This window comes from Molothrus ater, chromosome 2 (genome assembly GCF_012460135.2).
Source record: "Molothrus ater isolate BHLD 08-10-18 breed brown headed cowbird chromosome 2, BPBGC_Mater_1.1, whole genome shotgun sequence".
NCBI classification, from domain to species: domain Eukaryota; kingdom Metazoa; phylum Chordata; class Aves; order Passeriformes; family Icteridae; genus Molothrus; species Molothrus ater.
In genome coordinates this window covers 91,240,263-91,253,247 of record NC_050479.2, presented here as the reverse complement: position 1 = coordinate 91,253,247, position 12,985 = coordinate 91,240,263, and the positions used below count along the sequence as shown (strand labels likewise).

At 39.2% G+C, this 12,985-nt stretch overlaps 1 protein-coding gene across 2 annotated transcripts in view; it reads right to left on the bottom strand.

Moving 5' to 3' along the window:
* GSK3B (glycogen synthase kinase 3 beta) overlaps positions 1–12,985 on the bottom strand; it is a 149,065-nt gene that overhangs the window by 50,017 nt on the left and 86,063 nt on the right. For both annotated transcript variants that reach the window (XM_036406321.1, XM_036406404.1), the window contains exons 4-6: positions 6,639–6,749; positions 3,614–3,744; positions 1,688–1,794 (exon numbers count right to left, since the gene is read on the bottom strand). In XM_036406321.1, the coding sequence (XP_036262214.1) occupies positions 1,688–1,794; positions 3,614–3,744; positions 6,639–6,749 (349 nt within the window). The remainder of the gene's footprint in view (positions 1–1,687; positions 1,795–3,613; positions 3,745–6,638; positions 6,750–12,985) is intronic.

Sequence of the window (12,985 nt, the reverse complement as noted above, 5' to 3'; positions counted from 1 at the left end):
CATTTTAGAGACCAGCAGGTAAAACAACAAAAATGGAAAGCACAGTTTGAACAAGGGTCTGCAGTTGGAGCAAGAGACACTTCACAGGCTTATCTGAAAAGCAGCTTCTCCTGCTGACACATAAAATACACATTTTATGCAGCTATCCTCTGAAACAAGAGGTCTCAGTGCACTCTGATAATGCAGCTGAGCCAATCTATTAGCTCTCAGCTGGCAAAAAGATGTCAAATGGGATCAGCCACCTTTCCCTCACTCATGAGCTCACAACACTTTGCTTTTACCTGGGCTTTGCTGCTTACTGGACTGCACAGTACTGCTGATTGCACTCAGTCACTCACACAGCAGGAAGTTAACCTGCCAAAATTTCTTGTCAGTTGATGCTGAATCAGCAAATTAAAGAGTAAACTGTGAGAGCCAGAGTATCCAGGGTCAAGTGCAGGGGTGGGGCTGCCACTTCTGGCAGCAGCCAACAGTAAGTTCTGCCCTTCTATCTTTATTGTGCCATACTTTCCTCAGACTACTCTTGGTTCTGCCTCTTTTTCCTACTAGGAATATATGCAAGAGTTGCTACAATACATACTGAATAGTAAATAATGTGAAAAAAATTTATGAGAGCAGGGAAGTCTTCAGGAACATGCTGAGGTGGGGTTTTTTGTTCCTCTTTAGGAACTGCAGAGTTAAAACAAGTCAGCCAGCCACTGAGTTTCACTCTAGTTCAAACATAGTGAGTTGAAATATACTGGTTATAAACACAGTCTACCAAGAGTTGATCATGATCTCAAAATCCTTTGGAAAACATTAAACCTTGCCTAAATGACTCAAGTCCATAAGCAAAGTAAAAGGTTCCCCAATATTGTGCAGAGAGCCAATTCTGCTCTCTTTTGCACTAGAACTCAGAAGGAGCCCAGGGCAGTATCTTGACTGAAAATCTGAAGTAGTTACCAACAACCAGCCAACACACTGTTGTTCATTTCCAAGATTTTTCATTTTGCTGTTCATTTTTGGTTATCTACTGTAAGAAAACTTGGCTGTTCCTGATCTCCATGAAACCTCCAGCTTCCCTAGTATCTCCATGACACAGCCATGTGACAGGTATATAGAAAGAGTTCTTTGTGTTCAAAATTAATGACTAAAGGACAGTAAGAGCTAGCAGAATTAGCTGAATTAGAGGACTGCTGTACACAATATATTAAAGTTGTAAAGAGAATTTAATTCAATCATTAGGTCACACCTCCCCCTATAAACTCTTTACTAAAAAAGCCAAGTAAATAAATTACAGATTTATGTCTTTACAGCACATCAGAAACAGAAGCTGTTTTTCTGCAGACATTCTTTATAGTTATTTCAAGTTACTAAAAATGCTTTTCTAGCTTGAGATCTCATACTTACTTTTAAACTAAATGGCAACATTACATGGAATTTTTTTCCACTTGTAATCAGATTTTCCCCCTCTACATTGTAAAAGCCCCTTTCCTAGTGTAATTAATGCTGAAATCTCAAAAGGTGTAGAAAGCACAGCAGCCATCTACAAAACACTTGTATTTCTTTAAAAAGTGGTACCTAACAATTTACAACCAAATTCAGTCCCTGGGGATTACATTTGAGATCTCTGGAAACCTTTACACTTCAGTAGAGGATAAAAACCGAGGCAAGCTGGTACAGATGTCAATGAAATGCACACACATACCTATACTGGAGGTATAATCGGTGGCCCCAAAGATCAACTCTGGTGCCCTGTAGTACCGAGAGCAGATGTACGACACGTTGGGTTCTCCACGAACCAGCTGTTTTGCACTGGAAAGAAAACAACAGCATTTCAGTAATGAACACTTCTACAACATTGCTGGGCACACCAACACAAAGCTTTGGCACTCGTCACCTACTCCCCATTCCCAAATATTGAAGTACAATATTCTTTTAAGCTGATTCAAACTGACTCCTTGATTCACTGTGAAATCAGTCCAATCCAACAAGCATCTCCTTGTACTGGGGACAGCAAAGGAAATTCTGAGTACAATCTAGGTGAAAAACAGGCTGCCAGTTGTCATTTGACAGATACAAAGGCTTGTTTACAGTGGAAAAGAGGACAGAAAACAGCTCAAATGTAGCCACCATTTAAGGCTTAAAAGCTCTGGATACTCACAAGGACTGAGGGGGGTGTTTTTGTCTGCTTGGGGTTTTTGTTTGTTGGTTTGCCTTTTTGTTCAGTTGGTTTTTAATTTCCATCACAATATTCTGCTCCTTTGCTACTTAAGGGAGCTTGATATGAAGTGACAAAGAAACAAAAAGCCTTTGCCATTGTATTCACATGTCAATGGTCCACAATTAACATGAACGTTTCTCTTATACTGTAATCGATCAGCCACAGAGGGGCTAACCTACAGTAATGCCTCAATACTTCTCTTTGAAAGAATCCAAGAAAAGAATGGGCCACAAGACCACATTGCTTAAGGAACATGAGTCTATGGGCATATTACACTTCTTTCTTAATTAACAAGTGCAAGACAAAAAGGAGCTGGAAGACAAAACTCCCCTTACTGCCCTTTTGGAAATATGACATTCACCAAAACAGCACCAAATAGTAACTAATGTGAAAAAAATTGACTGCAAGCCAGTCAAATCCAGTGTTCAGCTCTCCAGACACTCCTCTCAGCCTGCAGTGAAGAACTTCCACCACCCATTTTAAAGTGTCTCAGTTTTCAGTTTTCTATATAGAAACTACATTTAACAAATTCCCACTGATAAAAAATAGTAAGTACTCCCTTTATGCATTGTCAGTGTTGAGCTTCAGCATGATTCCTACTTTGCCCCAATGCTGGTGATGTAGAGCTGAGGAGATCCCAAGGCACCAGCCACGATGATGCCCTGCCTGAATAACCCCCATGTGACATTCTCACTCACTATGGGCAAGCAAATTTAGCAACAGCAGCCTCTGTGACCTCTCACACATATACCCCAACTATTTTAGTCTGCAAAGTTACAGCACAATCTAAAGACTGAACTTTCTCAGAGAGAAATCTATGTCCTGTCTCACTGCAGATTGCCAGAATTTCTGTATCAGTTCTAAGGTAGGGGCTGGACTCTAAAGGTGATTCTGAGTGGATATTAGAAATAAATGTGCCTTAGGAAACCAGAACATAGATGTCCACTATCCAAGAGCTTCAATTGAAGTGCTGCTTTTGATTTTGAGCCTCTATGGTGTTTGCAACATTAAGTGAATTGTTGTAAGTGCAAGTAGACTGAGTAGTGTAACATCATCCTTTTTAAGTTACAATGCCACCACACCTGTCCTCTCTTGCCCAAACACACTTCACTGCAACAACTGGTTCTGGTTTTCCATGCTGTAGTATTTTCCCTATGTCATGGTGTATTTATTTCATTTTTCTAATACCTGCAAAAATAAGAGGTGTGAAGTTTAATTCCCTCCCTCTTAATATCCTTTTCCAGCTCTTCCCTGCCACTCCTTTGAACTCACTTTGGGGGGAAAATAGAATAGCAGTAATTCCTCTTTTAAGCTACAAATAAAAACCTTCTAAGGGACACTGAGAATTTCTTGGCAAAGTTGCATCAAGAAAGATCTCTTCACTAGGTTTCAGACCACAAATGTGCTTACCTTCCAAAGTCACAGAGTTTTAGAACAGCTGTATCAGGGTCCAGCAAGAGGTTCTGTGGTTTTATATCCCGGTGGCAGATCCCAAAGGAATGGATATAGGCTAAACTCCGGAACAGCTGATACATGTACAACTGGAACACAGAAATACCAGTCAAATCAGGGTTAACAGTCAGTTTAGCACAAACCCTTATTAGAAGAAAAACAAAATCACTGAGAAGAAGACCATACTGAATGCCTACTAGGGTTATGAAGGTGGGCAAGGTATTTGAATACATTCCCCACATGCCCTTTGCTACATACACACACATGTGTTTCACATCTTTTTATGTGTCCTTTGAGATAGCACAATTAGCATAATTCCAAAGAAATAATTGTGCCAGTTTTCCAACATTTGTAAATAATGGCAATCATAAAAAGCATACCAAAAAAAGTTTCAGTATGCTCTACAAATAGGCCACTTCACAGCAGTGAAGTATTCCAGGTTATTAAAAAAACCCCAAACAAACAAACAACCAAAAAAACCACCCCACAAAATCCAAAAGAAAACCCTTTAGTTAGTGAAGCTATATTAAATATTGCCCAAAGACAAGGGTAGTGTCTCAGCCTGTCACTGAAGTGAATCTCTCAGTGTTTCTTGCTGAGGGGACAGAGTCGTTTTAATTTCAAATCTCTGGACAAAAACAGAAGGCAAATAAAACCAACTGTTCAAAATAAGTTTATGCAAGGCACAGCAAACTAGTATGCTGAGGGAGAGTTTTCTCTGCCCACTTTCCAGGGCTGGCTAACCCCTTAGCAAGGAAGAACACAGCAAGGGGAGGTATTATGAAGCCAAGAACTTCACAGGAAGCTTACAGGGCAGGGGGAGGATGTCCAGCTTCTGGAGATACACACTTTTTGCTATGGATAATGAAAAGCTGCTGGATACAATTAAGGATGTATAGCACATACAGTCATAAAGGCATAGAAAGCCCTGTTTTAAGGTTGACAAAAGGCTGCCAGATTATTTTTTATTTTTGTTGTGTCCCCGCAAACAAAAATCAAGCTACAGGCAGGACACTATACCAGGGATGCAACTCCACACTTTGCTTTCACAAGCACATTTTTCCACAGTTCACCTTTAATAGTCTATATAACCAGGTGCAATTACTTGATATTGATATCAGGTCATGTTTGCCTCTCTTTCACCATTATCTTTGTCGTCACACTTTCTCTCCCCCTTGTTTTTTGTTGTTTATTTGGCAGGAAAGTAGGAGAGGGAAGAGAACTGCTTGAATTTTGGCTCTAGGCCTCTGGTTTTCATACTTGTTTCTGAAAACCACAACTCTGCACAAAGAAAAGCAAACAAACATTTTTTCCGAATTGCCTGTTCTAGTCCCTCAAGTATGTATTGTGCAAGGGTATTGCAAAATAATGCAAAAGACTGATCTAACTTGAGGGGTCAAGTTAACACATGTGGGATTTATAAAGTATGCCTTTCATCTCCACAAAGCAAACCCAAAATTTCCAAGGACTCCTTACAGCAGGTTAGAAATTACAAATAAAAATTAACCAGAAGATTACTAGAGCAGCTTCTGTGCAGCTTTAAGTTTCTTTGTTATTCAGGGAAAAGCAGCTCTCTGCCTGCATAGTTATCCATCAGAAGTGAACAAATAGGTATGATCTGACCTTTGTGTAGCCAAGATGCCTGGAAAATTGCAAAATCTTTAATGACATTAAGGCGAAATGATCTTTTTATATACAGGATTATATAAAAGCCTTGCCAGAAAAACAAGAATAGCTTTCCAGACTACCTGGAACAGGAAGTCTCAGGCATCCTGCAAGATGAAAGAGTTGAAGCAGATTTTTCTCTGAAAGTGTAAGGAAGAACAATTTTCTCAAGTTCCCACAACGAGAACAATTAGGGCAAGAACACTAACAAAAGATATATAAACAAGTTATCAAAAGCCAAGCCTACAGATTTTGAGGAGCATATAACCTGAAGACATGATGTTCCACCAACAGACCAAAGGGAGTGACCTTGAAGTCTGCTGGATGATAAATTTCTGTGCTTTCTTAAAAATCAGGTAAAAGTAATGCCTATTGCAGAGACATGCCATTTACAATTTATGCATGTAGTTATGGCACAAAACTTCAATTTGGTTGAAAGAAGATGAAAGTTTCGAAGGTGAAAGCTACAAACAGTAATTATTTCAATAATGAAGTTTTTTCTTAAGCCAGCCCTTACATTAAGCATTATACTTTTAAGGAGGTGTCTGGAGAAGTCAATATGCATCAGGAAATTTTGTTGGTAATTTCCATTAAATATTATCTGTGTGCCATGTTAACAAGTTAATGCCATGTGAAAACATCATCATTCACTAATGTGTGGATTGTGCTCACCACAATATAGGAAACAGAACTATGAGGCCCCAGATGGGTCCCATGTTGGACAGCAAATGAGAAATTTTATTTACTTTAACTCCTATGTAAAAGATGTATACAACTTGAATAAGGTTTTGAAACTACAATGTGCATACAAGCACCTTACCCCTTTTGAAGACATAAGCCAATGAGCTTCAAGCAGAAAGAAAAATGTGCCTTTCATGACCACAACAAAAGCACATGAACTCTTACTCATATGCCAGGAAAAGGGGAAGATAACAGATTAGAGAACATCCTCTTGACATCCTCTTTCAGTTCCTGACCTTTGTTCTCTTATGTCTTCACCATCTCAGGAAACTGAAAGCTGCTAATCTGGCCGGTCTCAGTCTCCGTCCAAGCTGCATCAAAAACAAAACACTCCCCCCACACTCAGTATCCCCAACCCATTCCAAGATTTCTGCAAGGTCAGAAATTGGGAGTGTTTAAGTCTCAACCCTCTATTCTTCCTTCACAATAACAACAAGTAATTCTAAATTTTTTCCTTGCCTCAAGATCTATTTGCTTCTAGAAATTTCTGAAAATTTACTATTATGTCAGAAAAGAGTATCCACAGCGTATTTCTGTACTATCTTGCTTCACCTAACCACATCTGTCAGTTACCTACCTTGACATAAATCATAGGGAGTGTCTGTTTGGCCCGACTATAATGTCTGGCAACTCTGTATACTGTTTCAGGAACATAGTCCAGCACCAAGTTGAGGTACACCTCATCTTTCTGAAAGAGAATAAAGAAGAAAAACAAATCAGCACTAGATTTGAGGCATGAAGTATAATCAAAGTGTTCAGAGAAACCTAAAAGATGAGAAAGCTGTGGACATTTTAAGTCTCATCTTTACCATGGAACTATTTAGGCTTTGCACTTGTGCATTCATACTTTTGTCAAACTTATGTTTAAGGTCATGTTAATTGTTCTGGTCTCCTATGTAAGATATTTTCTGATTATAAATGGAGACAAGGATATAATTGTTCTGCCCAGTCAATATTTTCATTAGGAGAGTATTTCAAGGTAACATCTGCATAATTAGTTAAAACAGCCTATTAACTCATTAGTCCCTTACCTGCCAAAACCCAAGAAGTGCAAATTTAAAAGCTCAAAACTCAGCCCCCAACAACAACACATCAAAAAAGTTCAAACAACCTTCATCTTTTAGAAATGTTACTTTGATCTTACTGAATTCCCAGCTACTAAGAGATTAATACATATTAACCATTTGTATACAGTAAGCCAGCGTTAAAATTTGTAACCATTCTGTTTGCAGGTATTTCTATGTCCCAGTTATTTCCAACTTAAACATATGAACTTATTCATTACAAAAGAGAACAAGCCAAAACCAAAGTCTCAAGTATAATTTTTAATATCTAGGATTAAGTTAGAAGTTCATGTGAACACAACACAGAGAAACAACAAAAGTAGCCTTTGTTACATAATAAAGTACCTTATTATACATTAGCAAAGGAAAGAAGGAACAAAGAGGACTTAAATGTCAAAGCACTATAATCATATAGTGCCTAACTGCAAAACTGAGAATTTTCAGCAGTGAAACAGGTCTTAAAGAGACTTCTGATATTTTAATGCAGCCTTCAGTGCAAAACCTACCAGAATTATGAATACATCTAATGTTGGGGAGTGGGTAAAATCAATTAATTCAGCATAAAAAATTATTTTGAGAGCTAGTGAAGTAAGTAGAAGTAATCTCTCCTGTGCCTGTTATCTTATCACCTAGAACTTCTATAGAGAAAGATAATACATAGAGAATTTATACAGACGGAAACAGCACAGAGCTCCCAGGTCTTCAACTGGAGGCCCTTGTCAGAAGATCCACTGGCTATCTACATCTTAACACCTGAACCTAAACCTCATCTAGCTACAGCAATTTAATACTACTCTACTGTGACTTGACCCACCACTCCAAGCACAGAGTGAGGTGTGCTTCTCTCACAGGGCTCTGCTGTCCTGCGACAGCAAAGAGCAGCAGTCTGGTACGTGCTAACACACAGAGAAATACACACATTGAATACATACGCAGAGAACTGCTGGCTTTGTGTGTTTTTAAAGGCTCAGAATTCAAGAACTCTGCTCGCCCTTATTTGACAATAAAGGCTTGTATTTTCAGGACATTTTAATAGCTCTTATCAATACCTCCTATTAGACCGAGTCACCTTGCATGGCCCTGCCTATGTCATTCTTCCCTACAAAACAAGCTCTTTTCTTAATATCATTGCTTAAATGACAGTGGCAATAGCACAGCACCAAGCAAATGACAATGGCCCACCAACTTGTATCTATCTGGTCTTATCATACTTCCCAAACATAGACAAGGAGCAGCCTCCAAGACCCTGCCTATGCTGGTGCTTCTCCCAGTGCCATCCCAGAAACTGGGAACAATAATGGGAAGGCTTCTGGGCACCAATCTGGGGAGAAGAAAATTTTTGAAATGGATGAGAAGGGACAACTACCAGCAGTGCAGAGGAAATACCAGACAGCTCTGGAACTCCACAGATGTGCAAATATATGCAAGGAAAAAAAAAAAAACAAACCAAAACCACTTGTATTTTAGCACTTTTCCTGCAGCAAGGAAAGTTCTTCTTTCCCTGACTCTCACTTCAAGCCAATAAAATTCATCCACCGCCTCTTCTTAGGTCAGAGCTTTCAAGGTTTAGTTATAAAATACCAAAAATAAATGTCCTAAAAAATTCAAAGTTAGCTTATGCTGGTAAGGCAATCTGTAAACCATGAGAGAAAACAGTCACATGAATATGAATGCTGTTTGCTTCAGTGTAGGTACAACCTGATGAATATGCTAAATGTCTGCCTCTCAGAGGATGGGAAAGTCTTACTGGTGACAAATCACTTCACCGAGTACTGTTACTGAGGTTGGTGACTTTGATCCAAATATTCATGTTTCATGTATCAAAAAGATTTACATGAGACATTAGAGGAAAAAAATGAGTAAAAATCAAATTACAGTGATTTTATAATCCTCTCATAATACAAACAAAAGGACGCATGTAAAACAGTAAAGCATATGATCAGTAAACCCTGTCTACACTACTTCACAGCAGTGAGTTTTTAGAACTACAGAACTACTCTCTAGTTCGTATAATCTTTGCTTTGCTTTCAGCGCCTCCATTTTTATTTCTAATTTTACATGCTATTAAAAATGGGACCAATTCAATATCATGACACAAGCACAAAAAACCTTGAGGCATTTGCGTCTTAGAGATGAAGGCTTCACTTCTGAGTTTTGATGCCATCCGCAGTACCTGAACAAACAGCGTGGGTTTTGTGTGGTGCTGCTCCTGTGTAAATGTGTATCACACAGAACAGAAAGGCACAAGAACACCTTTCCCCCCCCCCATCAACTATCAAGTTTTGATGTACCACTTGAGGGACCCAGAACTCCAATATGCAGCTATAAATGCAAGGCTTATGCCATTGGCCACGTAAGTAGCGGCATACTCCACCCCTACCACACGCAACTGACTCCAGAGGTTCTCTTAATGACTGCTATAATGAATTAAAGACTATTCAAGTGTTTTGAGTGACATCCTCCTGATGTCATCTGGCACTGGTCTGATAAACATACATGAAAGAGTTTACATGAGCCCTGATCCTTCTCAGTGAGCATGAACTGGATGAAAATAATATCCAAGTTACCTGGATTCCCCTGAACAAGATTCAGGACAAGCTAGGAAGCAGTCATGGCCTGACAAGCTCTGAGCATGATGTAACCTGGTTTGCCTACCTCATGCATTCCTCCTAAACACATATTTTTCCAGTGACCCAGATGTATTGCAGTAGGAAACAGGGTTAGCTCAAAGAGCTTGCCAAATGAGGGCAACTGCTCGAGGATCAACTGGGACGATCAAGGCTTATCTTTCCATTACAGGGAGCCTCACCACATATTCCACAAGTGACTTGTTTCCATACTGCTGTTTCAAAACTGCTGGTCTGGGAACAAAACAAGGTAACCTGACTGTCAGAAGCATGTCTGAAATTACCTACAGAGAACAGAAAAGACCAGAGAAGCTGCAGCATATGAAATACAGAAAGCAAACACAAGATGTCATTAAATAACTCACTTCTCCTTAAAGACCCTTGGGCTTACTAGCCTTCTGTTGCAGGTCAAGTGTATTTTTATTCTCCTGTGCTTGCTGCTAAGATTATGACCGTGTACAGTTCAAAATAAAAAAGAGGAAGGGCAGAACACCAGATCCTGAAACCCAGAATCAGAAGTATTTCATTAGCATTTTGACTTCAGCAATGCAGCTCATGGACCAGCATAGAGTGCTAGAAGCTTTTTGTCACTTGGCACATGATTCCTCAGGTGACAAACACTGCTCCAAAACGAGACATAGCAAAATAATCAGTGCTTTGCCATTAAATTGCTCCGCACCTCTCAAGAAGCACTGCTTCACTTTGGTGGGAAATACTTAATGCAAGTAAATACTCATGCAACCTGTACCATAATAACAGGCATGAGAAAGACTAGGACACAAGAGCCAAAACATTTTAGCAGCTTCATTCTTTTTCTTGTGCCAGAAATTGGCGACAAAACAGGATGAAAGTACATGGGTATTACACACAATGTGGCTGAGGACTGAATAAAATTGAAAACATTGCCTTACTGACAAAGGAAAGGCTGGAGGTGTCAAACTCCATTTAAAACTCTTGTCTCTTTCAGTCCACAGAAGTAATCTGTTTAAAGCATCCTCCAGTTGTGCTTGAGGCCAATATAAAGAAACAGCTATTGAATTAAAATAAGCAATGGCTGTTGAATTCAAAGATTCACTTTTCTAATGGTTCCTTGCAGTGATAGTTAAAATATTACTTCTCTGTGATCATCCCCTACCTCGACAAACCTCAAATTGATCCAAAGTGGTTCCTACAAGCTTTTGTTTTCATTTATCAGACACACTGCATTTACAACATGCACATATAAAGCAGCAACCAATATTAAGCCAGTCACAGTCCAACTATTTCCCTTATTTACCACCATCATGATAGAAGTCAGGGAGGTCATATAGGCCAAACACCAAACTAACAGCAAAATGAAAATTCTTACTCTGATAATATGCCAGCATCTAATAAGACATTGGAAGTATTCCTGAACTGTCAAGGCCTATGTGGAATCTAAGGAAAACTTCTCTGAACATCAAGTAATAGGGTAAAAAGGTTAAGAAACTATTCTGGGTGCTCTTTCTTTAGGGTGACCATATTTACTGCTCAGCATTTGGGAAAAGTGATGAACATGCCCATTTCAGTTTCATCTCCTGGCAAATCAGTAACAGTGTGACAGTGGTTCTGGTGTGGTTTGGGATGGGTTTTTGCTTGTTTTTGATGGACTCCACCTGATCAGCTGTATGAGCATAACTGAGAGGACATGAACAACACAGGAGTTTCTTAAGCTAACTTTGCATTAGGAGAAATAAATGTGGAATTGCACTCTGAAGAAAGTCACTTCATATGCCTCAAGCTAAATGCACACAGACAAGCAATGCACCTAAAATTAAGTAATATGCCTCCAAAATGTACTTATTATTAAAATGACCCCAAGGCTTCAGTATTAGGGCTGTATGAGGTAAATAAGCCAATCAGTTTATCCAGGAGGATTTTTTATTTAGGATATGACAGCACCCCACTGATGATGTTTCAGAGGTAGGTGCTGCACGGAGCAGTTAGTGACAGGATGCAGCAATGCAAGGGTTCTGTCAGAAAGCACCTGATGGATTTACCTTTGAGTTGGAAAGCAAGAAAATGCCTTTCAGCATTTCATGCAGACTATGCCTTTTTTGAGAGTGCATTATTTGAACAGTGGAGTGTCAACATGAGGTAAAATACGCCCTTCACCCTGATGCAGGCATCTAGATTTAGACAATACACAAAGTCACAGTTTTTGCCCTAGATTCAGAAAAATGTTATTTTACTTTTCTTAAAGCCACAACCAGCACACACTTCACACTCCTTTATCAAGCACCATGACAGACCCACCTTCCTTATCTTGAAGGCTGACATTGTACATTAAGGATACAAAGACTTTGGATACACTTTCAAAGACAAAGCAAAAATTTGCAGCCTTTCTACTCTAACTACTGAGTAGACATGATACTCAAGAAATATTTCAAAATGCAAAATATTTGCTAGCTGACCTTATTTGTATGAAGGAATGGTGACATCCAGTGGCCACGTGTGCCTGTTTTTACTTGCAGTTTACAACCACATCTATTTCAAAACAGAGCTTTGGCTGCCACCAAAGAAAAGGGAGTGTAAGCCTAGAGATACAGTTGCAGTTTCACACAGATAAATGCAGGGGTGTAAGAACAGTTAAGACTCAACTTCAGTGTTCAGAAAGATACCAATACTTTCTAACACTACTGCAAATATTGGGCAAGGTATCTTCTTTCCTAATCCCTCCCTCTTCATGACTGAGATCTGTACCAAAAGTTATGTTCCTATGCCTACATGTCAAAACTTAGCAAACTGCTCTGTAATGCTCATTACTCTTCAGCAAAACACTGTCATGTTAGGTAGGTATGAACTACCAAGTGGGTAAGCTGTGATGGCAACATAAGGCCAGAAGTCAACCCTCCCAATAAAATAAGTATTTAAGAAATTAGTATTTAACAACTTTCTTGGGTCTTGTCTGAAGCCAGCTGGTTTATATTATCTACCTTTGATCACTGAAAGAGTAGAGGTTCTTAGGTGATGCACTAAGATATTCTTTATCAGAAGAAAAAAAAAAACATTTTCTGAGCTGTCTTGCCCTCTAAAGAGCAGCTACTGTAAAGGAAAAGGTCACACATTAAAATAATTTGGGAATCCCTGATGATTGTTGTTTATTTTTTGCCCTGTGAATTCCTTAAGCTTATAGATGTACTTCCAAGGCGAATTTCTATGAAGTTGGAAACATCTACCCAACGTCTCAAAGGCGGGACTGAGCTATCCTCTTT